General features: G+C 41.1%; 1 protein-coding gene across 1 annotated transcript in view; it reads right to left on the reverse strand.

The window, feature by feature from the left end:
• Positions 1-27,204, reverse strand: part of DNAH6 (dynein axonemal heavy chain 6) — a 349,864-nt gene that overhangs the window by 98,059 nt on the left and 224,601 nt on the right. The window contains exons 57-61 of the mRNA XM_004388248.1: positions 26,054-26,218; positions 23,934-24,001; positions 17,662-17,842; positions 13,684-13,863; positions 9,242-9,475 (exon numbers count right to left, since the gene is read on the reverse strand). Coding sequence (XP_004388305.1) covers positions 9,242-9,475; positions 13,684-13,863; positions 17,662-17,842; positions 23,934-24,001; positions 26,054-26,218 — 828 coding nt within the window. The remainder of the gene's footprint in view (positions 1-9,241; positions 9,476-13,683; positions 13,864-17,661; positions 17,843-23,933; positions 24,002-26,053; positions 26,219-27,204) is intronic.

Below are 27,204 nucleotides of genomic sequence, written 5' to 3' on the forward strand. Positions count from 1 at the left end.
TCACCTGAAGTACAATAAAATATAAAAAAAAAAAAACCCAGCTTCATTGAGACATAATTAACATATCATACAATTCAGCTACTTCAGGTGTACAATCCAATGGACTTAAGTATATTCACACATATGTGCAGTCATCGACACCTCAAGTTTAGAACATTTCATCACCTCAAAAAGAAATCGTACCCTTTAACTATCATGTCCTCATCCCTATAATCCTCCCAAGGCATCCACTAATCTACTTTCTGTCTCTACAGACCTGCCTTAGTACTATGGATACTGCACATAAATGAAATTATATATGTGGTCTCTTGTGAGTGGCTTATTTCACTTAGCTTGAGGTTTTCAGGGGTTATCCATGTTGTGGTATGCATCAGTACTTCAGGCTTTTTACGACCAAATAATATTCCATTGTATGGCTATGCCACATTTTATTTATTCATTCATCAGTTGGTGGACATTTGGGTTCTTTCCACTTTTTGGCTATAATGAATAATACTACTATGAACATTGATGTACAAGTTCTTGTGCGGATATATGTTTTCATTTCTCTTGGATATATACCTAGGAGCAGAATTGCTGGGTCATATGGTAATTCTGTGATTAATCGTTTGAGGCACTGCCAGATTGTTTTCCAAAGCAGCTGCATCATTTTACATTCTCACTGCCAGTGAATGAGGGTTCTGATTTCTCAGAGGAGTCTCCAGCTTGCTGCCTGACCTATGGATTTTGGACTTGCCAGTCCCCACAATTGCATGAGCTAATCCCTTGAAGTAAATCTCTCTCTATGTATATGTATATCTTACTGGCTCTGTTTCTCTAGAGAATCCTGAGTATTCACCTGTTGATGGAAATTTAGGTTGTTTCCACTGTTTGGCTACCGTGAATAGTGCTGCAGCGAACACAGGTGTACAGGTATTTGTTTGGGTTCCTGCGTTCAGTTCTTTTGTGTATATACCCAGGAGTGGAATTGTTGGATCATATGGTAATTATATGTTTAAACTTTTGGGGAACTTCCAAACTGTTTTCCACTGTACCATTTTACAGTCCCATCAGCAATGGATGAGGGTTCCAATTTCTCCACATCCTTGTTAACACCTGTTGTTTTCTGTTTTTTTGATTACAGCCACCTTGGAGTAAAGTGATATCTTATGTGGTTTTGCTTTGCATTTCCCTAATGACTAATGACACTGAGCATCTTTTCATGTTCTTGTTGGCCATTTGTATTTCTTCTTTGGTGAAATGTTTATTCAAGTCTTTACCCATTTTCTAACTGGGATATTTGTCTTTCTGTTGTTAAGTTGTAGGAGTTCTTTATGTATTCTGGATATTAAACCCTTATCAGATATATACCCATTGCCTTCGAGGTGATTCTGACTCATAGTGCCCCAATATAGACAGAACTGCCCCATAGGGTTTCCAAGGAGTGGCTGGTGGATTCGAACTGTCGACCTTCTGCTTAGCAGCTGACCTCTTAACCCACTGCACCACCAGGGCTCAGATATATAGTTCCCTCAATTTTTTCCCCAATTTATAGGTTGTCTCTTTACTTTGTTGATAATACCCTTTGAAGAACAAACATTTTAAATTTTGATGAGTCCCATTTATCTGTTTAGTCTTTTGTTGCTTGTGCTTCTGGTGTCATATGTAAGAATCCATTGTTAAATACTAGGTCTCAAAGCATTACTCCTGTTTCCTTCTAAAAATTTTATGGTTTTAGTTCTTAAACTTAGGTACTTGATTCATTTTGAATTAATTTTTGTATATGGTGTGGGGTATGGGTACAGCTTTATTCTTTTGCATGTGGAAATCCAGTTGCCTAGGCATCATTTATTCAAGAGACAATTCTTTCCCCATTGAATGGATATAGTACCCTTGTCGAAAATCAGTTGACCACAGATGTATGGGTTTATTTCTGGACTGTCAAAATCGTATTCTGTTGGTCTATATGTTTATCTTTATACCAGTTGTTGTTATTAGTTGCCATAGAGTTGATTTCAACTCATGGCAACCCCATGTGTACAGAGTGGAACTGCTCCATAGGGTTTTCAAGGCTGTAACCTTTCAGAAGCAGATTTCCAGGCCTGTCTTCTGAGGCATCTCTGTGTGAGTTTGAACAGTCAACCTTCTGGCCTGTCCTTATACTAGTACCAGACTGTTTTGACTACTGTAGCTTTATGGTGCGTTTTGAGATAAGGAAGTATGACTCCTCCTATTTTGTTCTTCTTATTTTTAAGATTGCTTTGGCTGTTTGGGAGCCTTTGCAGTTAAATACAAATTTGAGGACTGGCTTTTCCATTTCTGTAAAAAGAAGAATGTTGGAATTGTGATGAGGATTGCATCAAATCTATAAATCACTTTGGGTAGTATTGACATCTTAACAATAGTAAATCCTCCAATCCATGAACATGAATGTCCTTCCATTGATTTAGGTGTTTAATTTCTTTCAGCAATAATTTTTAGTTTTCAGTGAACAAGTCTCTCAGTTCCTTGGCTAAATTTCTTCCTAGGTGTTTCATTATTTTAGATGCTACTTCAAATGAATTGTTTCCTTAATTTTCTTTTCTGAATGCTTATTGCTGCTGTATAGAAACCAAACTGATTTTTGTGTGTTGACCTTGTATCCTGCCACTTTGCTGAATTCATTTATTAGCTCTAGTAGATTTCTTGTGGATTCTCTGGGGTTTTCTATATATATAAGATAATTTCATCTGAGAAAAGGGATAGTTTTACATCTTGTTTCTCATTCTAGATACCTTTTATTACTTTTTCTTGTCTAATTGCTCTGGCTAGGACTTCCAGTACAATACTGAAAAGCATTGGTGAGAGTGGGCATCCTTGTTCCTGGTCTTAAGGGGAAAGCTTTCAGTCTTTCTCCATTGAGTATGTTAGCTGTGGGTTTTTCATAAATGCCTCCTCTGCATCGATTGTGAAAATTTGTGTGGCTTTTTTTTCTCCCTTGTTCTATTAATATGGTATATTACATTGATTGATTTTCTAATGTTGAACCACCCTTTTATTCTTGGGACAAATTCTACTTGATCATGTTATATAATCTTTTAAATACGTTTTTCAATTCAGTTTGCTAAGTATTTTATTGAGGGTTTTGCATGTATATTCATAAGGGATACAAATCTGTTGTTTTCTTGTTGTGTCTTTGTCTGGCTTTGTTATCAAAATGAGTAGAATGAGTTAGGAAGTATTCCCTCCTCTTCTACTTTTTGGAAAAGTTTAAGAAGGATCAGAGCCACTTCTCCTATAAATGTTTGGTAGAATTCCCTAGTCCTGAACTTTTGTTTGTTGGTAGGTTTTTGATTACTGATTCAATCTCTCCTATTTCTTCTTGAGTCAAGTTGGAAATTTATGTATTTCTAGGAATTTGTCCATTTCATCTAGATTATCCAATTTGTTGGCTTACAATTGTTCATAATAGTCTCTGGTGATCCTTTTTATTTCTGTAGGATCATCTGAAAGTCCTACTTCGATTGCTGATTTAGATACTTACATCTTCTCTCTATGTCAGTCTAGATAGGGGTTCGTCAATTTTATTGATCTTAAACAACTTCTGGTTTCATCGATTTTCTGTTGTTTTTCTATTCTGTATTTCATTTATCTCTGCTCTGATCTTTGTTTTTTCCTTCCTTTTGGTAGCTTTGGACTTAGTTTACTCTTCTTTTTCTAGTTTTTCAAGTTGTAGAGTTAGGTTATTGATTTTAGATCTTTCTTCTTTTTTAATGTAGGTGTTTACTGCTGTGAATTTCTCTTTGCTGTGTCCCATAAGTTTTGATATGTTGTGCTTTCTTTTACATTTGACTGTAAGTATTTTCCAATTTCTTCCTTTATCTCTTTCTTGACCCATTAGTGATTTAATAGTATGTTATTTAATTTCAACGTTTGTGTATTTTCCCTCTGTTATTAATTTATGATCTCATTTCATTATGGCTGGAGAAGATACTTTTTAAATTATTTCCATCTTTTTAAATTTATTGAGACTCCCTTTGTCACCCAACATACGATCTATCCTGGAGAAGGATCTATATGTATTGCAGAAGAATGTATATTGTGCTGCTGTTGGGTGGAGTGTTCTGTATATCACAGTTAGGTCTACTTGGTTTATAGTGTCATTCAAGTCCTCTATTTCTTTATTGATCTTCTTTCTAGATGTTCTATCCATTATTGAAAGTGGTGTATTTAAGTATTCAACTGCTTTATATATTTTGTGACTCTAATGTTAGGTGCATTGTTATATCTTCTCAATGAATTGACCCTTTCATCATTATATAATGTCCTTCTTTGTCTCTTATAACAGATTTTGACTTAAAAGTCTATTTTGCCAGATATTAAAATTGCCAGCCAGCTCTCTTTGGGTTATTATTTATATGGAATATTTTTCCCATCCTTTACTTTCAACCTATTTTTGTCCTTGAGTCTAAGATGTATCTCTTATATGTTAGACAACATATAGTTGGGTTTTTTCTTTTAAATTGATTCTGCCTCTTTCTGCCTTTTGATTGGAGCATTTAGTCCATTTACATTCATGGCAATTAACAATAAAGAAGGACTTCTGTCATTTTAAAATTTCTTTCATGTGTGTCTTATGCCTTCTTTGTCCCTCATTTCCTCCAATACTGCCAATTTTTGTGTGTGTGTGTATTTTTCAATTTTTTTGCAGTGTACAATTTTGATTCCCTTCTCTTCTTTTTCTGTATATATATATATATATTTAAAGATATTTTCTTTGTGGTTACCATGATAATTACATTCAACATCTTACATTTATACCAACCTGGTTTAAATAAACACCAACTTAACTTCAGTAACATACAAAAACTCTATACCTGAACCACTTGTTTCTTGTTCCCTGTTTATGTGGTTGTTATCCCCTATAACATCTTTATACGGAATGTGCCCTGTAACATGAATTTATACTCTTTTCTATGCATTTGTCATTATAAAGCATGAAAGACATAACAATTAGAATTATCAAGAAAAAACACCTTAAGACTTGCCTTTATACTTGCCCATGCAGTTACCTTTAATGGAGAGCTTTCTTTCTATGTATGGCTTTGAGTTACTTTCTAGTATCCTTTATTTCTCATCTGAAGGACTCCCTTTAGAATTTCTTGTAGGGTATGTCTAATGGTTATGAACTGTCTCAGCTGTGTTTATCTGGGAATGTCTTAATTTCACCCTCATTCTTGAAGGACAGTTTTGTTGGATATAGTATTCTTAGTTGACAGTTGTTTTGTTTTAGCACTTTAAATATGTCATTCTATGGCCTTTTGGCCAAGGTTTCTGAGAAGAAATCCACATTGAATCTTATTGGGGATACTTTGCATGTGACCATTCACTTCTCTCTTGCTGCTTTCAGGATTTTCTCTTTGTCTTTAGTTTTTGAGAGCTTGATTATAATGTGTCTTGGTGTGGATCTCTTTGGGTTTATCTTACCTGGAGTTTGTTGTGGTTCTTGGATTTGCACTTAATGTCCTTTGTCAGATTTGGAAACTTTTCTGCCTTTATTTCTTCAAATATTCTTTCTCTCCCTGTATCTCTCTCCTCTCCTTCTGGGATTTGTATGATGCATATGTTAATTCACTTAATGATGTTCCACATTTCCATCAGGCTGTGCTCAGAAGTCTTGAGCCTTCTCTCTTGTTGTTCCTCAGTCTCCGTAATTTCAATTATCTTATCCTCTAGACTGTTGATTCTTTCTTCCGCCAGATCATATCTGTTGTTAAAGCCTTCCAATGAGTTTTTTATTTTAGATATTTTGTCTTTCAGGTCCAGTATTTCTGTTCAGTTTCTTTTTATAGTGTTGATCTCTCTTTTTTTATATTCTTATTTTGTACATGCATCATTTTCCTGATTTCCTTTAGTACTGTGTGTTTTCCTTTAGTTTTTTTTAACTTTTTTGTATTGTTGTTTTCTTCCAATCTGTTCATCATTTGAGTTTTCATAAATACAGTTTCTTTCCCTTCATCTTGTTCACTTTAATGGATCATTGTTCTGTTACTTTGTGTGCCTTGAGATTTTTTGTTGAAGCTGGTACATTAGAATTTTACATGGTGTTAGCTTTCTCAATTCCTGTGAATATACAGTGCTTTCAAAAGTGCAAATTCCTGCAAGAAACTTTTGGGCAGGCACAGCCTTCAGACTTTGCTTACTGCTCCCTCTTTCTCTCTGTGCTATCTCCAGTGCAGGCCAGACCCAGGTGTCAGTCTTTTAGTGTCTCCCAAACCGATCTGAAAACACACTTATCAAGTCACCCCCAAGGGACAGAGCCTACAGACTTAGGTTACCACTCCCTTCCCCACTCTGTGAGGGCTTTGTTTCTGGCAAGACCACAGTTTTGTCTTCCCGGCTGCCTCCAGACCAGTCACAGTATACACCCTGACCAGTTCACTAGTAAGATCTACTCTATTTCTTTCAGTGTCAGAGATCTGGGCCACTCCTAGCACACAGAACAGCTGTAGGTTGACTAGAGTTGTGGTTATGGCTCTGCTACAGCTGTCCATCTGCCACGCCAGGAGCAGGAGTGGTGGGCACACCCTGAACAGTACTTTAGGGAGATCTGTCTCATTTGTTTCAGAGACAGAGATCATGGCCCTTCCTAGTGCACAGAAGAGCCAAATATTGGCTGGGAGTATGGGAGAGGTGGAGGTGTGCTGATGCAGCTGTCCATTGCCACACTAAGAGGGGAAGAAGCACTTTTTCTACTATATGAGATTTGTCCTTGTCTTTATTCAGTTTGCAGTTCCTTGTTGCAGTCCTTTGCCCACCATTTCAGAGTTTTTACAGGGCTACATGTGGACTTCTAATTGCTTTTCTTGGTGTTCTTGTGGACAGGGTCAAGATCTTAGACTTGCTCATGCTGTCATCTTGCCAGTATTCCCAAATACTCTTAGAGTTGCTAGTCTCCATAGGCATTTCCAAACATCTAAGACACAAATCTTAATTGATTTGCTGTATTTTGAGCTCTGATAAGATTCTGCAAAACAAACCACTGGCTTCTGTACAAATTTTAATGAATGTTTTAAGTAATGTCAAGAAAAATTTTCTGGGTGTGATATTACTTTCTTACCTTTTTTTGGGGGGGATTCTTAGCATTCAGAAAAAAATACTTTAAAACACCATCATTTTAAAACATTAATTATAGAGTGCATACAGTCAATGAGAATAGCTTGGAGACCTCAATTTGCAGAAATCTATTCACTTTTCCCACATCTAAAATAAACCTGAAGGTACTTGAGGCATTGTGTATCAGTTCTAAATGTTTTCCATCTGTCCCTAAACTCTAGTTCCTGAAGTTCCTACTTCTACTCATATCAGCCAGTCCCCAGTTTCAGCCTCCACCCCTGCCCACCTGTGGCTTTTGCTGTAGTTGCCATCTTCTGGAAATTAATGCTTTGTTACCTGGATTTTCTTTATCTGGTGTCCCAGTGAACTCTCCAGATTCCACAGGACATGTATCTCCTTCTCTCCCTCTCTCTGGAACCTGGACACTCACTTCCTATTTTCTCTAGATCCTCCCCAGGGCCCTTTTTGTTACACCATCTCCCTGGCAGTGAGTTTATGTTAATGGGAGAGGAACAACTCAGAAAAGGAGGGTAAGAATGGTTGTACAACTCGAAGAACGTAATCAATGTCACTGAATAGTACATGAAGAAACTATTGAATTGATGTGTGTTTTCTGCTGTGTATAGTCTCAATAACAACAACAAAATAAAAGAAAATGTCACTAAGCAAAAACAAAACAAAACAAATCAAAAATCAGTCAATAATCATTTAAATTTTCTTGTGGTAGAGGAAAAGAAAATTTAATAAAAAACCTTCTGAGAATTTTCTGAAGATGATTTCTGGACAACTTTAAGTTTCCAGTTTGATGGTCCTTAAAACATTTTAAATTTCTTTCAAAATAAGTTGTTTATGAGAAGTAGTAGGTAGTACTGGAATAGACATAGGCTTTGGAAGCTTAGAAACAGGTTTGAATTAGACTCTGTCATGCATTGGTTGTGTGATTCTGGAAAGCTCTTTAACCTCTCTGAGCCTCTGTTTGACAAAACTGTAAACAAGACTGCTGTGAGGAAGGGTGAGAATGCACAGTGAAGGGCCTGTCCGTGTTCCTCACTACTAATAGTGAACAGTAGACTGAAATTGTTAAAGGGCAAGCTCTACAAACTGACTGTGAGGATTTAAATCACAGTTCCATCACCTACTAAGTATGTGATCATGACAAGTTAATTAAAATTCTGTGCCTCGTTTATCTCATATGTAGCCTAGGGATAAAAGTAGGAACTCACCTAAGAGGAATATAGAGGGGAATAAATGAGTTAATATACATAAAACACATAGCAAGTCCTACATTAAGTGTTAACTTGTTTATAAGGTTAAGATAGCATTAAGTAAGAATTAATAGAATATGTGTGGATGCAAGATAGATGTGGGGGGAGGAGGAGTAGAAAGGAAGGATCATCTGGTGGAGAGGCTTTGCCTGGGCTTGTCCTGGGAGCATGGGGTGCTGAGACTTAAATAGAGGCGCCAACTTCAACTTGCCAGTGATGAGCAGAGGCTCAAAATACTGAGAAACAGGTGCAGCTGTCAGGTCTGAATAGGCTAAGGGCAGGGCTTGAGATCGGCAGGACACAGCCAAGAATTTTAGAGTGGGACTGAGATGGAATTATAGGCAAGGGTTGGGGGGATTGCGGTATGTGGGAGAATTAGGCCAGCTTAAAGGAGCTGAAGCAGGTAAGATAAAAGAATGAACACAAAGAAAGGGAACTGTAGCAGAACTTATATTACTGTATTACAGAAAGTATCAATCAAGTTACTATATTACTTCCCATGCTTTATAATGAGCGATGTCTGCAGGCAAGAGAGGGCCATGATTTCACAAACAGTATTGCCAAGTCTGTGAATTACAAGGCACTATAAACAACTTCTATTAGATTTTCACTCTTCACATTTGTAAGATGGTCGATTTTTCAAAATATGTTCACATCTACTAGGTCAAAGGGTACTCATGACATCCCTTTTCTATAGGTGAGGAAACTGCTGTGTAAAGAGGTCAGAAGTTACCAACGTCACACAGCTAGCTGGAGGCAGCGCTGAGCTATTACCTGGACTTCCTGACCCCCACCTCTTTCTCTCCTGGGCCACACAGCTGTCAGAGTCCCTGAGGAGCACCAGCTGGTGCTTGTGGATTCTATCTAGCATGACACTGGCCATCTAAATGTGAAACAAGTACCTTTTCTAATCCTGCAGATCCTCGGAGAAAGAAATTCCACTCAGCATCAGTTAGACTTCCTTGCTGACGCATAATCTCAACACAGAGCATAAAGCTGTAGATGAGTTTATGTTGTTCAAAAAGTCCTCTTGAAATGTTGACGTAAGCAGTCAGGAGAGTTTGTTCCAGCAGTATTTCTAGGCGCTTCTCTAGATTGCTTGACTTTTCAGATGTTTCAATGGTTGTATTGAACAACTGTGTGAAAGAGAGCTCTATTAACATCTCCATTTAACTCATTCTCTGTGGAGAAAAGAAAATCTCTGTTGCTCTCCTCCCCCTATCCAAGTTCAGTGAGTAAACAGCAACACAGGAGGTGAATACTATACTATAAAAAGTTCCGAATCCATCCCAAATTAATACGTGATATCTCTTCTCTGCGCTCCTTTCTCTCTCCATCTGGATTGTGTACCCTGGACTAGCATTTTTCAGAAACAGACCAGTGCCAAACTCCTGACAGTATGCAGAAGGTATCATCTTCATGTGAGACAGAAAGGATTGAAAAAGGGAGATAAGCTTGTATTACCAGTTTTTTTTACAGCCTCAAAAAAAGGTTTGACAAACCCTTCACTTTGGGGTGAGAGATGTAAGGACAAGGTAAGGTCATGGACTCTTCTTGGCACTTCCCCAAGATAATGCCTAGGGTGTGGGAAGAATGTGCTAGAATTTTCTTTGAAATTTAAGAGAAACTGACTTTAGAGGAGGCTCCTACTCTGCTTCTTACTTGGGAATTTTGAGACCACACTTTCCCCCACCAAAGGTGCCCCACATTGCAAGGACATGGGGAAGGCAGGAGAGATGGTGGCATTGAGGGCTTAGGCATGAGAGGGTCAGAGGCAGCCCTACCCATTTCCTACAACTTTCAAGTACATGGAGGAAGAACAAAAAATTCACAGCCTTAGGCTGTGTGAGGAAGCTGAGCAGAGGCTGAACTCATGGCCTGCCTGGAGGTCCTGGGGCAAGGGAACCTTGAGTGGAGACTGGAGGGTTATTCCCGGGGACTAGAGCGACACATGGCTGCAGTCCCGGAGGATCTACAGCACAAGGAGGCAGGTAAGATAGTGCCTGTCTACCTCTTGGGTCATCTGGAGAGGAACCAAAACACATGTAGAGAGCAGATGGATCAAAACAGACTGGAAGGTGGAAGAAACTGAGGACCAAGGTAGATCAGGGCCAAGAGTGTACTCTACTCCTCCTTAAAAATACTGCTCTGCAATTGTGCAGGGCTCCCCCTGACCCGGCCCTTCTGCTAACTGGATGGAGCACACAGGGAGGGAAAATAGCCTGTGTCAGTGTCTCCTTACCAAAAGCTAGGCCTCCATTTACAAAAATTAAAAGGTCTTGGAGGGTGCATACAATTAATTTAGAGAATTGGGAAATCCCTTGTCAATGCTCCTGCAAGTTTGGTTGACAAAGGGTAACGGCATTGTTATTTTAACACACTCAGTAAACAAGAGGATTAAGCTTTCTTTAACAACCTAACAAGAAGCAGAGAGGTTAAAGCCTCGTGAAGATGTAATAAGTTTGGTGACAAAATAAAACATGGCGAATCTGGAAACATACTAATACTTTCAGCGTAAATCCCAGATGGGTTTGGTAGAGGATGTCCTGGCTACAGCTGCCACCTGCGAATATAGGTGGGTTTCTAGTTTCCCTTTCAAACAGGGCTTTGATAATTCATCCTGCATTCATTTTTCTCTCAGGGACCCCAGTCCAAAGGACGCGCTCTGCTCCCGGCACTGTTTTCTTGATGGTATGAAGTCCCCCTGTCTCACTGCTCACTTCTGTCTTTTATATCTCAAGAGATTGCCTCAGGACACAATCCAGTCTTGTAGATCAGGTCCTGCCTTACTAGCACAACTGCCACCCATCTTCCCTCATGAACATCACAGAGGCAGGTGTACAACATACAGGAAAATCACACAGTACCAGGAATAATGGCCTAACCAAATTGATACACACATTTTTTGGGGGACATAATTCAAACCATGACACCTTGCCTTTAGGAATTGAGGGTGAAGCCCAGAACTGACAGTTTTAAAAGGTAGCCAAAGCAAATGCTGTCTTGCTGAAAGACAGCCCAGGCATATCTAAACAACATGACACTTAGTTCTCTCAGTTCCTCATTTCCATTCTCTCCTGCAACTCCTATTGCTGCTGGACCCCTAACCATATCAAGAGTACTAAATAAGACCTCTAGAGGGAAAACCAAGCTTAGCCTACCGTCATAAGAATTCTCAGAATATTATAGCCAAAAATAAATAAATCAATAAACCTGTTGTCATCCAGTCAATTCCGACTCATAGCGACCCTATAGGACAGAGTAGAACTGCCCCATGGGGTTTCCAAGGAGCGCCTGGTGGATTTGATCTGCTGACCTTTTGGTTAGCTGCCGTAGCTCTTAACCACTACGCACAGGAGCTTCAAATTAACAGCTCACTTATGGAGGGATGAAAACAGACTTCATTCATGAAATGTTCTTGAAGTGTTATATGGTGCCAGGCACCATGGGGAATACAGGATAGGTGGAGCTTCATGTCTGCCTTTGGGAAGTCAGACTCCAGTAGGAGAGAGAAGCCCACCACCCAAGGCAATGTGCTATAAGTGCCATAGGAGGCATATCAAATGTGTTGGAGTAAAGGCCGCTGCAGATTCTTTGTTACTCCTTCCATTAAGAGGTGGAGTCTGATTCCCCTCCTCTTGAATCTGGACTAGTCTTAGTGACATTATTGACTGTAGAATACAGCAGAAGTGACGCTGCATGATATCCAAGGCTAGGTTGGAATAGGCCTTGCGGCTTCCACCTTGGTTTCTTAGAACACTTGCTTTTGGGGAACTCTCTCATGGAATCCCGTTGCTAGGCTGTGAGAAGCACAAGCCACATAGAGAGGCCACTGTAGGTGCTATGGTTGACTGCCCACCCATGTGAGTGAGCCATCTTAGAGGTCCAGCCCAGTTGAGCTTCCAGATGCCTGCAGCCCATCAATAGTCTTCAATGGAGAAGGTGGCATTTAAGCCAGGGCGGAGGGCAGTCTAAACAGAGGGAGCACTGTAAACATTAAAGCCTCCAGTGAGTCTACTGAATGTAAATGGAGCAGTTTACACAGGAAAAGTGGGAAGTGTGGCTGCAGAGATAGGACAGCAACAGGGTGGATGCAGCTCTGAATTGTGAATTCCAGGCCATGTAGTCTGAACTGTGTTTGATGAGCAATATCTGTGAAAATCTATTTAGGTGCCCAGGGATGTGAAACAGTGTTTTCATAACAGTAGGCCTAGGCTGGCCTGGCTTCCAGGTGTGAGAGTCAGCAGTGACTAAAGGGTATAGAAGTATTGAACAGAAAATAAAGACATGTTGCAGGGAGAGAGGATACACTTACAATTGCCTACTGTTTTCTACTGTGAGTTGTGTTATGGGAACGAGCCTGGATGCTTTTAGAGAAGCGAGAGTGGGCTAAACTGCTCGCCAGAGAAAAGGAAACAAAGCAGCCAAGGGTAGGATGGGAAAACAGCCTGTGAGGCCATGTGTGGGGTAAGCCCACAGGAAAAGGCCTTGGTAGCCGAGGGAAACTGGAGGCAAACAGAGGGGCCTGCTGGGGATGCTTGGTAAGTTTTGCTGTGTAATGAGTGATGTAAACTTTGTCTCCCCTCAAAATTGTCGGTAAAATCAACATTGCTCACCAAAGCTTTGTGGCACTGAATTCAATTTTGAGAGATACAATGAAATGCTGCTACAAAGAGAGTGACAGGTGGGAACAGGTCCTACGCACAAGAGATCAGATGAAACGCAACTGTGACTATGAGATAAAGTCGAGAGACCAGAAACAAAACGAGAAGGTCTCCCAGTCATAAGGTGAATGTGGGAAGGGAACAAAGGGAAGGAGACGAGGGCATTTAAGGTCCCTCTGAATGAAAGCCCCCGGGTGGGGGTCGGAGGGCAGCCTGCTATATAAAAAGTTCTGGAGGAGGGGAAGCCTAGAGAAACCAGTCTGGTTAAGGTTGGTGGTCAGAGACTTGAGATACAACACAGAAAACACTAACAGTGGAAGGGAAGCCAGATCACTGTAGAAAATTATAAAGAATGTGACTCCAAAGCAAAAAAAGGCAGGCAGGCAAGAAGGAAAACAAGCAAGCTAGTTAGTTGAGAAAACGGAATGTGCAAAGAGGCTTTCTTTCCTTCCTCTACGGACTGTTCTATGCACATCGAGTACGCAAATCTTTAGGAGACAGAGCAGGTGGTGTCACTCTTAAAACGTTTGTCCAAACCCAAACTCCTTAGGGGATTTTACTCGATAACTAAATTCACGACTTGTTTGAAGCCAGAAGGAACTCAAAAGAGTTTAAAGGGACAAAAAAGAGATAAATTTCATCAACAACAATAGCACTAATAGCAAAAACCACCACTTTACCTGTTTAAAATATTTTAGTGAATACTGATACATGGGATCTATCTCTGAGAGGCTTGCAATGACAAAGTACATGACGGAGCCTTGAGTGGCTACTGGGCGGTACTTCTCACGAGCAACGTTGATCATCTTTTCAGTGGACTCTGCTTCTTTCAGCCTGGTTTTAATGGCACCAGAAGTGATCTAAATAAACATACAATAACAAGTTCTCAGACATCTGTTTCAGAAAAATAGTGGAATTTTGGAATATATCCAGTTAGGTCTAGGAAAGAAATAAGAATACAATGAGTTAGTGATTTTAGGAAGGGGTGCCCATGTGGAATGACTGAGTCTCAGGACACAGTGATCTTCTCTTGACTGAGCTGACTTCCCTTCTTTCCAGAGTTAGCAATGGGCAGAGGGGGACAGGCAATACAAGTAGCCCTGAAATAACTGGAGCAGTCCTTCCCTAAGACATGAATCTGAGTTACTTCTGAGATAGAAGCACTAACACAGTACTACCAGTTGTCCCCTAATTTCCTCATGAGCTGTCCTAAATGATCCAGGCTCCCCATAATGAAAGAAGGCATGGAGGGAGAAAGCATACCCCCGAGACTGCCCAAAAGAGGCTGGAAGTGGTACCATGTCCCACCCTGGAATAATAAAGATGGCTAATATTCTCATCCTTCTTTTTCTATATTCCCAAGTGTAGACATAAGGAAACATGGAGATAGAAGCTGTTGTTTGGGAAGGGTTATACACCTAATCAAATTGGAGATGTTTTCAAGGTCTTTTGATGTTCTTTGGGTTTTCTGTATTTTGGGCTTGGTTCTCTGGGAAACCTTTTGGCCAATAGGCTCTCAAGATTCCCTGTTACGTCTCCTTCAGTCTCTATTGCTGTCTGTTCCTGTTCCCACCCACCCCACCCCCCAGCTTGGGAGAGAGATCCTTTATCTCTAGAAAGTCAAAGGGTTGAGGGCAGGGACCATGAAAAATCACCATGGGAACTGGCAGATCAGGATTTGCTGTATTGCTAAAGGGGACCATCAGGTTACTGTCTAGACCAGCGTTGTCCAGTAGAAATATAATGTGAGCCACATATGTAATTCTGAATTTTCTGAATTCGATAAAAATAAAAAGAAATGGGTGAAATTAATTTTCACAATATATTTTGTTTAACCTAATATAACAAAAATACTCTCATATCAACATATAATTAATATAAAAATTATTAAAGAGATATTTTATATATTTTTTATATTAAGTTTTTTGACACCTGGTGTGTATATGTGGCAAGTGGTTACTGACTGTATCAAAGAGTGCAAATCTAGACTGTCCACTTCAGCCCACAAGGAAAGGGAATAGAGGGATTTAGTGCAGAAGCTATGTCCAAGAATCAGAAGGCTGAAATTCTCCAAGTATTGACTTCTTAGAGCCTGACGGGGGAAGAAAAGGTAGAGATGAGTAGGAAACCCCAATCTCAATACTGGACTTAACTGAAGCTTTCTTATGAGTAGATAAAAGGAAGTTGATATGCGAGTAGTTGGATCATGGAGACCGCTGGAAAATGATTTTTTTATTCCCTGGGGAGCACAAGGCCCTGACAATGTAGAATCCAGGCTAAACAGAAAGGAAAAGTGGACAATTTTCTTATCTTTGCCAGGGAACATTAAACACTTCAGTTGAGTTTGGTGACTACTTGTAGACATTGTGCTGTAGAGACATGAGACATGAGACGTATTGTAAATGCAGGCTATAGGAGTTGAGAGGAGTATAAACTACAGGTAGGAAGCGGCAGGAAATGTAGCCCAGCATGAGTCTGCCATTTCTCTACTCTATAGGAAGGATGTCTCTATGGGAGCAACTCCTCACAAACAAATTAAGAAATCAGCTTCCAGATAAATACTGTGGTCAAACACCTCTACTCCCTACTGAAACCACAATAAAATTGTAATAAAGGGATTTTGAAAAACAGTATAAACAAACAAGGATGGGGGAATAGGAAAGGAGATATCAAAATTTGGGGAGCTGGAAAACAGAAGGGAGAGTGGTAATGATTTAGCAGATGCAGGAAAACGGATTCCTAAACTGGCAAAGGGGAAAGACAAGAACCCACCCAATTTGTAAAACAGAATTCCCCTCAAGGGCTTGGGAATTTGTAGCAATAAGTACCTGCCAGAAGTGGGAAAAGCCTAAAAAATGAGAATTGATTGAAAGACCCTCAGGCCATCTCCTCCATACCACCCAGCCAGGGGATTGCCTGTTCCCCACCCTAGCAGAACAACAGATATTTACTCCCAAGGGACAGTTTCTGAACGGAAGGAAGCCAGGCACAGTTGAGGGCAGGGTTGTTGCTGTTGTGTTCCATCAAGTCCATTCCAACTCATAGTCACCCTATTGGACAGAGTAGGACTGCCCCATTGGGTTTCCTAGGCTGTAATCTTCACAGGAGCAGATCACCAGGTCTTTTCTCCCGTGAAGTTGCTGGTGGGTTCAAAGCAAACCTTTTGGCAGCTGAGCACTTAACCATTGTGCCACCAGGGCTCCTTGAGGGCAGGGTACAATAGTGAAAACAGAGAGATTAATGAATGTATACACACTGGATGCTGAGACCATAGCTCTCCTCTTCTCAGCCCCCAAAATTCTTGCAGCCAGGTCTTCATCCTGCAGGCAATGTAGGCACTGAATGTGTAGCTATACTCAGCATTCAGTTATGGTGGGAGGCCGGGAGATGGGAAGGGTGTGTGAGCGTGTGTCGTAGAGGGGAGAAAGATAACCAAGTCTTGGTATTTTATTGTGGATAGACAACAATTAATGTGTAAAATGAAAAATTCAAGAAGTAGCAGCAATATGAGTTTATTGCTTAAAGAAAAGTTAAGAACACAATTACCAGCAAAGTGGTGAAAGTAGCTGCCTCTGTGAAGGAAGTCATGGGAGAAGGGTGAGGGAGAAGCAAGGAATGCTAGTTTTCATAACAAGCTTTGTAGAACTCTTTTATTCTTTAAGCAGTTTGCAAGTAAAACTTCGATAAAAAGTAACTAACCAATAGGTTAACAGCTAACTGCCAGAAATTAAAAACCCAAAGCAGACTGAATGAAAGTCAGACAAAGAGACAGACAAACAAACAGGCAAAAAGCCAAAGGGAGGAAGGAAATAGAGATTGAGGATTACTTGTTTATTATTGTTTCAGCACTAAGATCTCCAGAGACTATAGGATATAAAGCAGTAAATCATTTTTAACGACAATGAAAGGCAACGGAAATAACCTGTGTGTTTCTTGTGAAGTCAAAGGGATTTTTTAATAAATCATTTTCTGTGTCTCATGAATGGATGACAATCATTCTGTAGGCTATGTTCCTAGTACACACTTTTTATATTATGGTTTGAATCTGAGAAATAATTAATTAATGTAAAACTTTGTCTTACTATGGGGTATTCATTCATTCATTCAGTCAACAAATATTTATTGAGCACCAATTATGTGCACCATGCTTAGCCCTTGAAGAAGGAATATCAAGATGAACTATTCACAGATTCCAGCCACATAAAACTTAACAACCTAGCAGAAGAGATATGTAATTTGATAACTATAATAAAAGGTGAATAGTGACAAGTGCTATAGTAGAGGTTCAGATAAGGTGTTATAGAAGTTCCAAGGAGGAAGAGATTAATTCCATCTGGGAATCACAGGGAGGCTGCCTGGAGGAGGTGATATTAATATAAATATGTGAATATGTGTGTTCCTTTCAACTTATATCTTGTCCCAGTTCTATACACTACATGCTTTATTAAAAATGCAGACAAGACAAGAGGGAGCAGTTGTCTATAGTTTCTCTATTCTTCCTCTGGTTGGTGAGGACTCTGCTAGCCAGCACACTCTTGTGTGTGCCCCTGGGACAGCCACCGTTCTTACTTTAAAAGCCCTTGCAGTACACTCAAAGGCCATAGCTGTAACTTTTGAAATAACCCACTTTCTATAAACACTAAAAATATTTTTCTTGCCTTTGAATCCTGGAGTGTGTCAATAAGTTCTTCATTGTCCAGAATATTGCCTTCTGATGTAAAGAGCATTTTTAGGATTTTCTCTTCGATAGCTTTCAACTGGTTCTTGTCAGTGTTGATTCTCACAATGAGCTTGATTCTTTGTTCTTCCAACTCAGGTTTTTCAAGTCGCACCACGTCACTAGAAGCAGAGTTTGAATACCTAAGTTAGGTGTTGTCCGTATGCTAAAGTGGCTTCTATTTTTCTTTTCTAATTTTTCTTATTCTGAATACTACTTAGCTGAGTATAAGTGCTGTTAACCGAATCTGAATACTCAAGGCCCCAGCTTTGATGGGGTTACTACCTGTCAGTTCTCATTCTTTATCTTGTATTTCAGAGCCCTGCACCCTACCATGGTTCCCATCTTAGGAAAACCTACTTAATGCCTGATTTTTGTAATCATTCAGTTTCTGTCCCTAATACTTGCTTGTCCCAGCTGAAAATGGTGCTGGAACATACTTTTCATACTGGCATGAAGCTTTCTCCTTTCCCTCATTTAGGGAAATTCCCACTACCTCCGTGAAATGATTCTTAATGCGTCTGAAGAACGGGGCTTATTGCCAGCTCCACTCCTGTCTAAACGTGTGAACTTACGTCTCCCGTCCCTTGCCCGTTTATAATTTGAGTACCCAGCCCTCTGTTTGCAGGAGTTAATCGTTATTAAGCAGTGCTCTGTGCTAAGAGTTTTATATGGCTTATCTTTTTCAGTTCTCTGAATGTTCCTGGGAAGTGGGCACTGTGGTTACCATCGCCAGCTTGCATGTGAGCGAACAGACCCTTGTGGGTCATTTCCCAAGGTCTCATGGCTAAGAGAGGTACAGCTAGGCTTGAACCCGGGTCTGCTGGCTCCAAACCAAACCCACTGCCGAGGTGACTCTGACTTATGGCAACCCCATGTGGTAGAAGGTAGAACTGCTCTATAGCGTTTGCTTGCCTGTAATTTTTATGGAAATAGATTGCCAGGCCTTTCTTCTATGGCACTGCTGGATGGGCTTGAGCTACTAATCTTTAGGTTAGTAGTTGAAAGCAAACCATTTGCACCACCCAGGGACATCTGCTGGCTCAAGAGCACATGTCATCACCCACTATGATATAAGGCATCCTGTAATAACCCGTTGTTTATTCGTTACGTACATGCTGAATTCAGAAACTTTAAAAATTATTATGTGAAAGCTATAAGAAAAATCATCACCTCAAATTCAGTTGTTTAAAGAAGTTTTTCAGAAGAGAAGGGTTTAAAGAATTTCTAAGATGAAGGAAAGCTCAGGAGACAGCTTGAGAGAATCATAAAGCAAATCAGACAAGTTAAGAATCCAAAGGGAGTGCCTAGAAAGCCTGTGAGGATGAGTCTGAGTTCCTGAGAGAAGAGAGGAAGACAGAGGGAGGGGGGCTTTGTGGGGTGGTTTAGTGGAACTCCTTGAAACTGAAGAAGGGTGTTGTCCTATCCCAGAAGGACTGAAAGATTGCTGTTGGCAGCCTCCAGGAGGCAGGGAGGTGAAACTGTGCTTTTCAAAATTGTGAGGATCCTACTGAAAACTTCCAGGGAGCAGCTGGGTGCAGTGAGTACATGCTGCCTGGCCAGAAGCTCAGCAGAGCAGAGGACAACTGAGAAAGGCACTGGTTGTCAGAACTCTGGAGACAGAACTGTATCCTTGCACCCGCTGGAAGTTTTCAGCTTCCTTCTTCAATGCCATCAGTCAGGGAGATGCCACACCCCATGATTCAGTCTCAGCATTTCCCTTGGTGTCAGAGTACTTTTTGTTTTTTTAATAATCTTTTTTTTTTTTTTTAAATTGTTGTGCTTTAAGTGAAAGTTTACAATTCAGGTTAGTGTCTCCTACAAAAATGTATACATCCATTGTTACGTGACCCTTGTTTTACTGTGACAGCACACTCCTCCTTTCCACCCCTGATTTCCTGTGTCCATTCAGCCAGTTCCTGACCCTCTCTGCCATCTCATCTCACCTCTGAACAGGAGCTGCCCATTTAGTCTCATGTATCTACTTGAGCCAAGAAGGACACTCTTCACGAGTATTATTTTATGTTGCATAGTTCAGTCTAATCTTTGTCTGAAGAGTTGGCCTTGGGAATGGTTTTAGTTTTGGGCTAAAAGAGAGTCTGGGGGCCATGTCTTCTGGGGTCCCTCCAGTCTCAATCAAACCATGAAGTCTGCTCTTTTTACTAGAATTTGAGTTCTGCACCCCACTTTTCTCCTGCTCCATCAGGGACTCTGGTGTGTTCCCTTCTGGTCTCAGGCTGATGAAGTCTCTGGTTTATGTGGCCCTTTCTGTCTCTTGGGCTAATACTTCCCTTGTGTCTATGGTGTTCTTCATTCTCCTTTACTCCAGGTGGGTTGGCACCAATTGATGCATCTTAGATGGCTGCTCACTAGCTTTTAAGACCCCAGACGCCACTCACCAAAGTGGGATGCAGAACATTTCCTTAATAAACTTTGTTATGCCAGTTGACCTAGATGTCCCCTGAAACCACGGTCCCCAGACCCCTGCTCCTGCTACTCTGTCCCTCAAAGTGTTTGGTTGTATTCAAGATACTTCTTAGCTTTGGTTTAGTCCAGTTGTGCTGACTTGCCCTGTAGTGTGTGCTGTCCTTCCCTTCATCTAAGATAATTCTTGTCTACTATGTAGTTAGTGAATATGCCTCTCCCTCCCTCCCCACCCTAGTAACCATCAAAGAATGTTTTCTTCTCTTTTAAAGATGTCAGGGTCCTTCTTGTCCCAGGCAGTCTAACATGCTGACAGCTTAGCAGCACAGCTAAGCTTAATTACTTATGGGGATCAACTGGTATGTAAAATGTTCAGACATGTCATTAGAGTATGTCCATACAGTGTGGCGAAATACCCTTCAATTGTAAAGAAATGAACTTAGCAGAAGTTAAGCAAGTTAGCAGTTGGCTGAATAGCTTCCTAACAAAAACAAGAAAAATGAGACAGACTTATTAGTGATAACAGGGGTTCTTGGGGCTAGTGATAGGATGATCTTGACTCTAAATAAGGGGTTGTATTTCTTTTGAATGTGGGTCTATATTGTATTTTCCTTTAGTGATTATATATATATGTGTGTGTATAAAATTAGTTTTTAACCAACATCAATGTTATTATTTAAAAAAATATTTTAAAATTTCTGTCTCCTGAACCTCTTGGCTAATTTCCAAGATTAATACCAACAATTTGTAGCCTCACTTTTTGGTACAAGGGTATTTAATCACATGTAGAGTATACTGAGGGCGGGCTTTTTTCGTTTTGGTTTTTTGAGGTAGACAAATGTAGTTAGAATTAAACGTCGTTGTTGTTAGCTGCCACCAGCTCAGCCCCTGACTCATGGCGACCCCATGCACAACAGAACAAAACGCTGCCCAGTCCTGTGCCATCCCAATGTTCAGTTTTGGATTGGACCATTGTGATCCATAGGGTTTTCACTGGCTGATTTCCAAAGTAGATCACCAGGCCTTTCTTCCTAGTCTGTTTAAGTCTGGAAGCCCTGCTATAACCTATTTAGCATCATAGCAATACCCAAGCCTCACTGACAGACTGTGGCTGTACATGAGGTGCACTAGCCTGGAATCAAAGCTGGGTCTCCCTTATGGGAAGTGAGTATCTACCACTGAACCACCAATGTCTTCATAATTAAATACACTAGGAAAACATCTACAGAAAAGTGAAACAGGAAAGAATATATTTGAGAGTAGAAGTCTCTTCACAGGTGTGGAGAAATGAGTCTCTAGGAATAAGAGAATAACTGACTTTGTTCACTTACCCAAGATTGGAAATACTGACAAAGGGGAATAGGCAGGGGTGGGCTTCAGGCCTGGCCCAAACAATGGATGGGAATTAAGGGTATATCCCTGATCAGTTTGAGAAGACTGTGTGTAAGATCAGCAGCTACGAGCAGTGATGTAAATGGTAAAGATCTTAACCATGCCAATTGTTATGGATTGAACTGTGTTCCCCCCAAATGTGTGTCAACTTGGCTAGGCCATGATTCCCAGTATTGTGTGCTTGTCCTCCATTTTGTGATCTGATATAATTTCCTATGTGATGTTAATGAGGCAGGAATAGAGGCAGTTATATTAAAGAGGCAGAACACAATCTACAGGATTAGGTTGAGTCAATCTCTTTTGAGATATAAAAGAGAGAAGCAAGCAGAGAGGAGAGGGACCTCCAAGAAAGGAGAGCTAGGAGCAGAGCACATCCTTTGGACTCAGGGTCCCTGCACTGAGAAGCTCCTAGACAAGAGGAAGATTGATGACAAGGACCTTCCCCCAGAGCAGACACAGAGAGAAAGCCTTCCCCTGGAACTGGTGCCCTGAATTTGGACTTCCAGCCTCCTAGATTGTGAGAGAATAAATTTCTCTGTTAAAGCCGTCCACTTGTGATATTTCTGTTATAGCAGCACTAGATAACTAAGACAGAATTTGGTACTGAAAGTGGGGTACCTCCAGGCACTTATCGGTGGAGCTAGGCTTGCCGACTCATGGAGCGAGAGAACTGAGTGCCTTCAGGCCGAGATTTACTGGCTGAGTGGGATGCCTCTAGGCACTTACCGGTAGAGCTAAAGAGCTTTGGAACACTTGCCTGTGCAGGGCAGATGTCTGGCAGGCCCAAGAGGCTCGAAGGGCCTAGGGCCTGAGGGGCTGAGAAGCCAAGGAACCAGGATGCAGAAGCTGAAGAGACATGGAGCACAGAAAGCAGAGCTGCCTCAGTCTCAAAGGGTAGGGCCACCACCTCTGGGGTCTCAAATGGTGAAACCACAGCCTGCTGGGTCTCAAAGGGTGGGGCCATGGCCTCCTAGGTATCAAAGAGTCAGATTTTCACCAACTCGGTTCTGGAGTGTGGGGCTACCTTTCATGAGTGCCATCAGGATGAGGCCAGATCTGCTGCCAAAAGCTGAGGAGGCAGGGCTGCCATGCCCAAGGGGCAGAAGAATGGGGCCTGCCGGGGCCGAGGGGGTAGGGTCACCACTTAGATGGACTAGCAGAATGGGGCCACCCAGATGTGAGGGAGCAGAGTTGCTGTTCCACTGGGGCTGGAGCGAAGAGCTGAAGCCCAGGGCAAAAGTTAACAAGGTTTATTCGGTTGAGTGCTGGCCCAGTGAAAGGTTTACAGGCAGTTTCACACACTGATGGAGGGAGTTTTAAACTGACAAAGCCTCTTGGGAGGTGTTAGGGATTGAATTGTGTTCCCCAAAAATGTACGTCAACTTAGCTAGGCCATGATTTCCAGTATTGTGTTGTTGTCTGCCATTTTGTGATCTGATCTGATTATCCTATGTGTTGTAAGGCAGGATTAGAGGCAGTTATATTTATGAGGCGGGACACAATCTACAGGATTAGGTTGTATCCTGAGTTAATCTTTTTTGAGATATAAAATAGAGAGGCAAGCAGAGAGGAGAGAGACCTCATTACCACCAAGCAAGAAGAGCCAGGAGCAGAGGGCATCCTTTGACCTCAGGGTCCCTGTGCTGAGAAGCTCTTAGACCAGAGGAAGACTTATTTATTTATTTGTTTGAATTATTGTACTTTAGATGAAGATTTACAGAACAAATTAGCTTCTCATTAAACAGTAAGTACATATTGTTTTGTGACATTGGGTACCAACCCCATGACGTGTCAACACTCTCCCTTCTTAACCTTGGGTTCCCTATTACCAGCTTCCTTGTCCCCTCCTGCCTTCTAGTCCTTGCAACCAGGGTAAGATTGATGACAAGGACCTTCCCCAAGAGCCGACAGAGAGAGAAAGACTTCCCCTGGAGCTGGTGCCCTGAATTTGGACTTCTAGCCTCCTAAACTATTAGAAAATAAATTTCTCTTTCAAAGCCACCCATTTGTGATATTTCTGTTACAGCAGCACTAGATAACTAAGACACCAATCTTTTTTCACTGAGAATTAATGTATGGTGCTTTGACACATTAAAATCTTTTCTTCTTCAAAATTTCTTAAAAAAAAAAAAATTAGGAAATGCCTGTCCCTACTCTAGAAGCCCTGGTGGTACAGTGCTTAGCTGCTAACCAAAAGGTCAGGGGTTCGAATCCACCAGCCACTCTAAGGGAGAAAGATGTAGCAGTCTGCTTCTGTAAAGATTACAGCCTTGGGAACCCTATGGTGGCAGTTCTACTCTGTCCTGTAGGGTCACTATAAGTCAGAATTGATTCGACAGCAATGGATTTTTTTGGTTCCCACTCTATCCCCTTAACACTTCCCCCTCCTTTTTTTACCTTAACAGCTGATCCTCTAGGCCTGATTTGGTCACAGTGAAGTTGATGATGGTAACTTTAATGCACACCTGGAAGACAAACAGAACATAAAAATGCCTAACTACAGACTAATAAAACAAAAAGTGAGTTCTTTGTTAGCACACAGTTCATTATCACCCAGCTGGATGTATCTCAGGTCTACTTGTGTCCTCCACCACCGCCCCACCCCCAGCCCCAAAGCATACTATGTCCTACAAATCCCGGTAAGATTTTTCTTGCCAATATGAGTGACAATCTTGTTTCTCAAACAGTACTGTTATAGAATCCCATACGGTGATTTAAGGAAAGGTGAGCCAGGGAATGGTTAGAAGTGGTGTTTTAGGATTAACAGTTGGGATTCGATTTCCAGTTTCCACTTTCAGTAGATGCATGATGTAGGACAAGCCAAGGTATTCACTGGCTCTGAGCTTCAGTTCCTGGTATTTAAAAATTGGGATAATAATAATAACAACTCATAGGGTAGTTGTGAAGACTAAATGAGGTAATAAAATCAATTATACTGCCTTGTACACAGTAGGTCCTTATTAAAAAGAAGCTATTATTGATAATAAATAAATGGAGCTTTACATATTTCATCTCATCATAGTTTTATGGAGAAATGTTACAAGAAGATCAAAGTATTCTGATATTACTTGAATGTGAATAAGTCAACAGCAAAAGACAGTATAGTGACAGTAAATGTTTGAGTGGCTCCAGGACATTTTATATACATTATCTTATCTAATCCTCACAACAAATGCTTAAAGTAGGCTGTATCTCAACTTCATGGTTGACTGACTTGAGGACCCAGGAGATGGAATAATCTACCCACCATCACAGAGTAGCAGGGTTAGGTTTAGGGTACAACGGTCTCTTTCAAAATTAAGTGAGAAATCAAATGTTGCAAGTCAGCATATAAGTTACTTTACTAAACCCTAAATGGGATCTGGGATAGGGAGCCCTTGCAGTGGCTGTGTAATTAAACCCCTTGAGGCTGATGAGGAAACCCTGACCCTGGCTTTTAATGCCATCTCCCCATCCTATTCAAGAAGTGTGTCAATTTCACTCAACTAGACTCCATCTAGTGAAGACAGGTAGCTATGAGAAATCCAATAGCTAAAATTAAAATGACAGTATTCGGAATGGTATATACAAGGATTTTTTGGGGGAAGGGGTGGAGAAGTAAAGTTTTGATTTGTATAATCTCTTCCCTATATGTGCAGCCTGGCTTGGCAAGACCCTGTGGGGCATATTTGGACGTGCTTGGAGCTGTGGCAGCCCCATGGGGGTGTGGGAGCGGAGCCAGCCACAGAAAACCCTGTGCATGAGTGAAAGAAAGAAATCCCAGCTGTCTTTATTTCTGTTGCAACTGCCCAGGCTCTGCAGCACAAGAGTCGGGGTTCTTTTGGACTCTGTTGTGGCTCAGGGACATGTGTATAGAAGTGGAGTTCACACAGCTCCTCTCAAATAGTTTAAGAGCATGAGGTAGGGGAATGAGGCCCCTCCCCCAGCACTCTGAGTTCAGACTCTGGACGTTTGAATCAGGACTCTCTAAAGTTGCCCACTCATCCGAAGTTTCACATGGGCAGCTTCTTTATTTGGGGATATGTACCATGGGCATGTGCACACTTAAACACTGACAGACCCTCACATACTGATTCTCAGCTAAGCTCTCTCATTAACCTACCACATGAGAAGGCCAAAAAAAGGCCTTGTGCTGAGGGAGAAGAATGACAGAAGGGAGTGGTGCCCTGTGTTTGTAAGAGCAGCAGCTTGTGGACCAGAAGGAGATGGGGAGAGTGCCAGAGAAGTGCACAGCCCAGTGGGACCAGGGCAGCAGCCTGGGGAGGGAGTGGGTGGGACTAGAGCCCCAACTAGATGGCGAGTGTTATAGCATGAGGAGAAGGATGGTCGGAATCAGTATCAAGACTCAGAAGAGAAACAAGGGTGGAAGAAGTTGGAAGGGAGAGGAGGTGTGGAGGGGGAAGAGGAAGAAGGGAGGAAAGCTGTTTGCTCCAGACGGCTGGCTCAGGCATCTACCACAGAGACTCGTCACACCATTACAATCCAGTCAGGCTGGCGTTCCAGACCACCGGGCTTACCTCAGGGAGATAGTGAGGATTTGGCATTTTGGTTGTCATGTAGAACCTAAAGTTTTTGTCGTAATCAATGTCTGAGTCTCCAAGGCGAATGAGAAATCTTCCACCACTAAAGAAAGTCTGTTTCAAAAGAATGGGTTCTAGAGCTGGATCCAAGGTTTCTTTAAGCTTAAAAATTAAAACAATACGAAACAATAAGCAATTAAAATGGCATCAACTTCTCAAAATTCCTTAGGCCTTAAAAGTCACTTTGAATGAGCATTTTCTGTGTTCTTAGGGACATTTATCAATGTCTTCACCTGTTAGAGAACAATATATATTTTCTAGTGATTACCTTATCAATAGTCTAAGGAAATAAAAGAGAGTGGAAACCCTGGTGGTATAGTGGTTAAGAGCTACGGCTGCTAACCAAAAGGTCGACAGTTTGAATCCACCAGCCGCTCCTTGGAAACCCTATGGGACAGTTATACTCTGTCCTTTAGGGTCACTATGAGTTGGAATGGACTCGACGGCAACAGGTTTGTTTGTTTGGTTGGTTTTAAGGGCAATAAACCTATTTAAACTCATCTCACATGCATATTCATTCTCATGAACAATAATCTAAGAAACAAGAGGTGGGGTATGTTTAGTCACTGTAGGATGGTCCTTCAACAGGCCCCAGACCAATGAAGATCTGTGAATTTTCATGGTTGTTCTAAGTCAGGTGTTGGCAAACTATGACCTGCAGGCCAAATCTGGACCCCTGTGACCTATTTTTGTATGACTCTAGAGTTAAGAATAGTTTCTACATTTTTAAAGGGTTGTAAGAAGAAATAAGAACAAAACACAAAAGAAAACAAAGAAGACTATGAGACAGAGACTGCATGTGGCCTGCAAACCCTAAAATATTTATTATCTGTTTGCAGGCCCCTACATAACAGGTATTTTTTTTTTTTTCATTTTCTCAAAGAAAAACATGGTTGTTTGTAAGAACTTGGGCATGCAGACATTGTCATCTTAATGTCAGGGTATACGTGATGGGGTCCCATGGCCCCAGAGGCTTCCAAATATTTGACTGTAATCCATAGTAACAAATCGATTTCACTTTGTGACATGGTACCCACACTTGTAAATGCTTAAAACAAATATTTATGAGATAAAATTTACCCTTATTA

This window comes from Trichechus manatus, unplaced genomic scaffold (genome assembly GCF_000243295.1).
Source record: "Trichechus manatus latirostris isolate Lorelei unplaced genomic scaffold, TriManLat1.0 scaffold00208, whole genome shotgun sequence".
Lineage (NCBI taxonomy): Eukaryota > Metazoa > Chordata > Mammalia > Sirenia > Trichechidae > Trichechus > Trichechus manatus.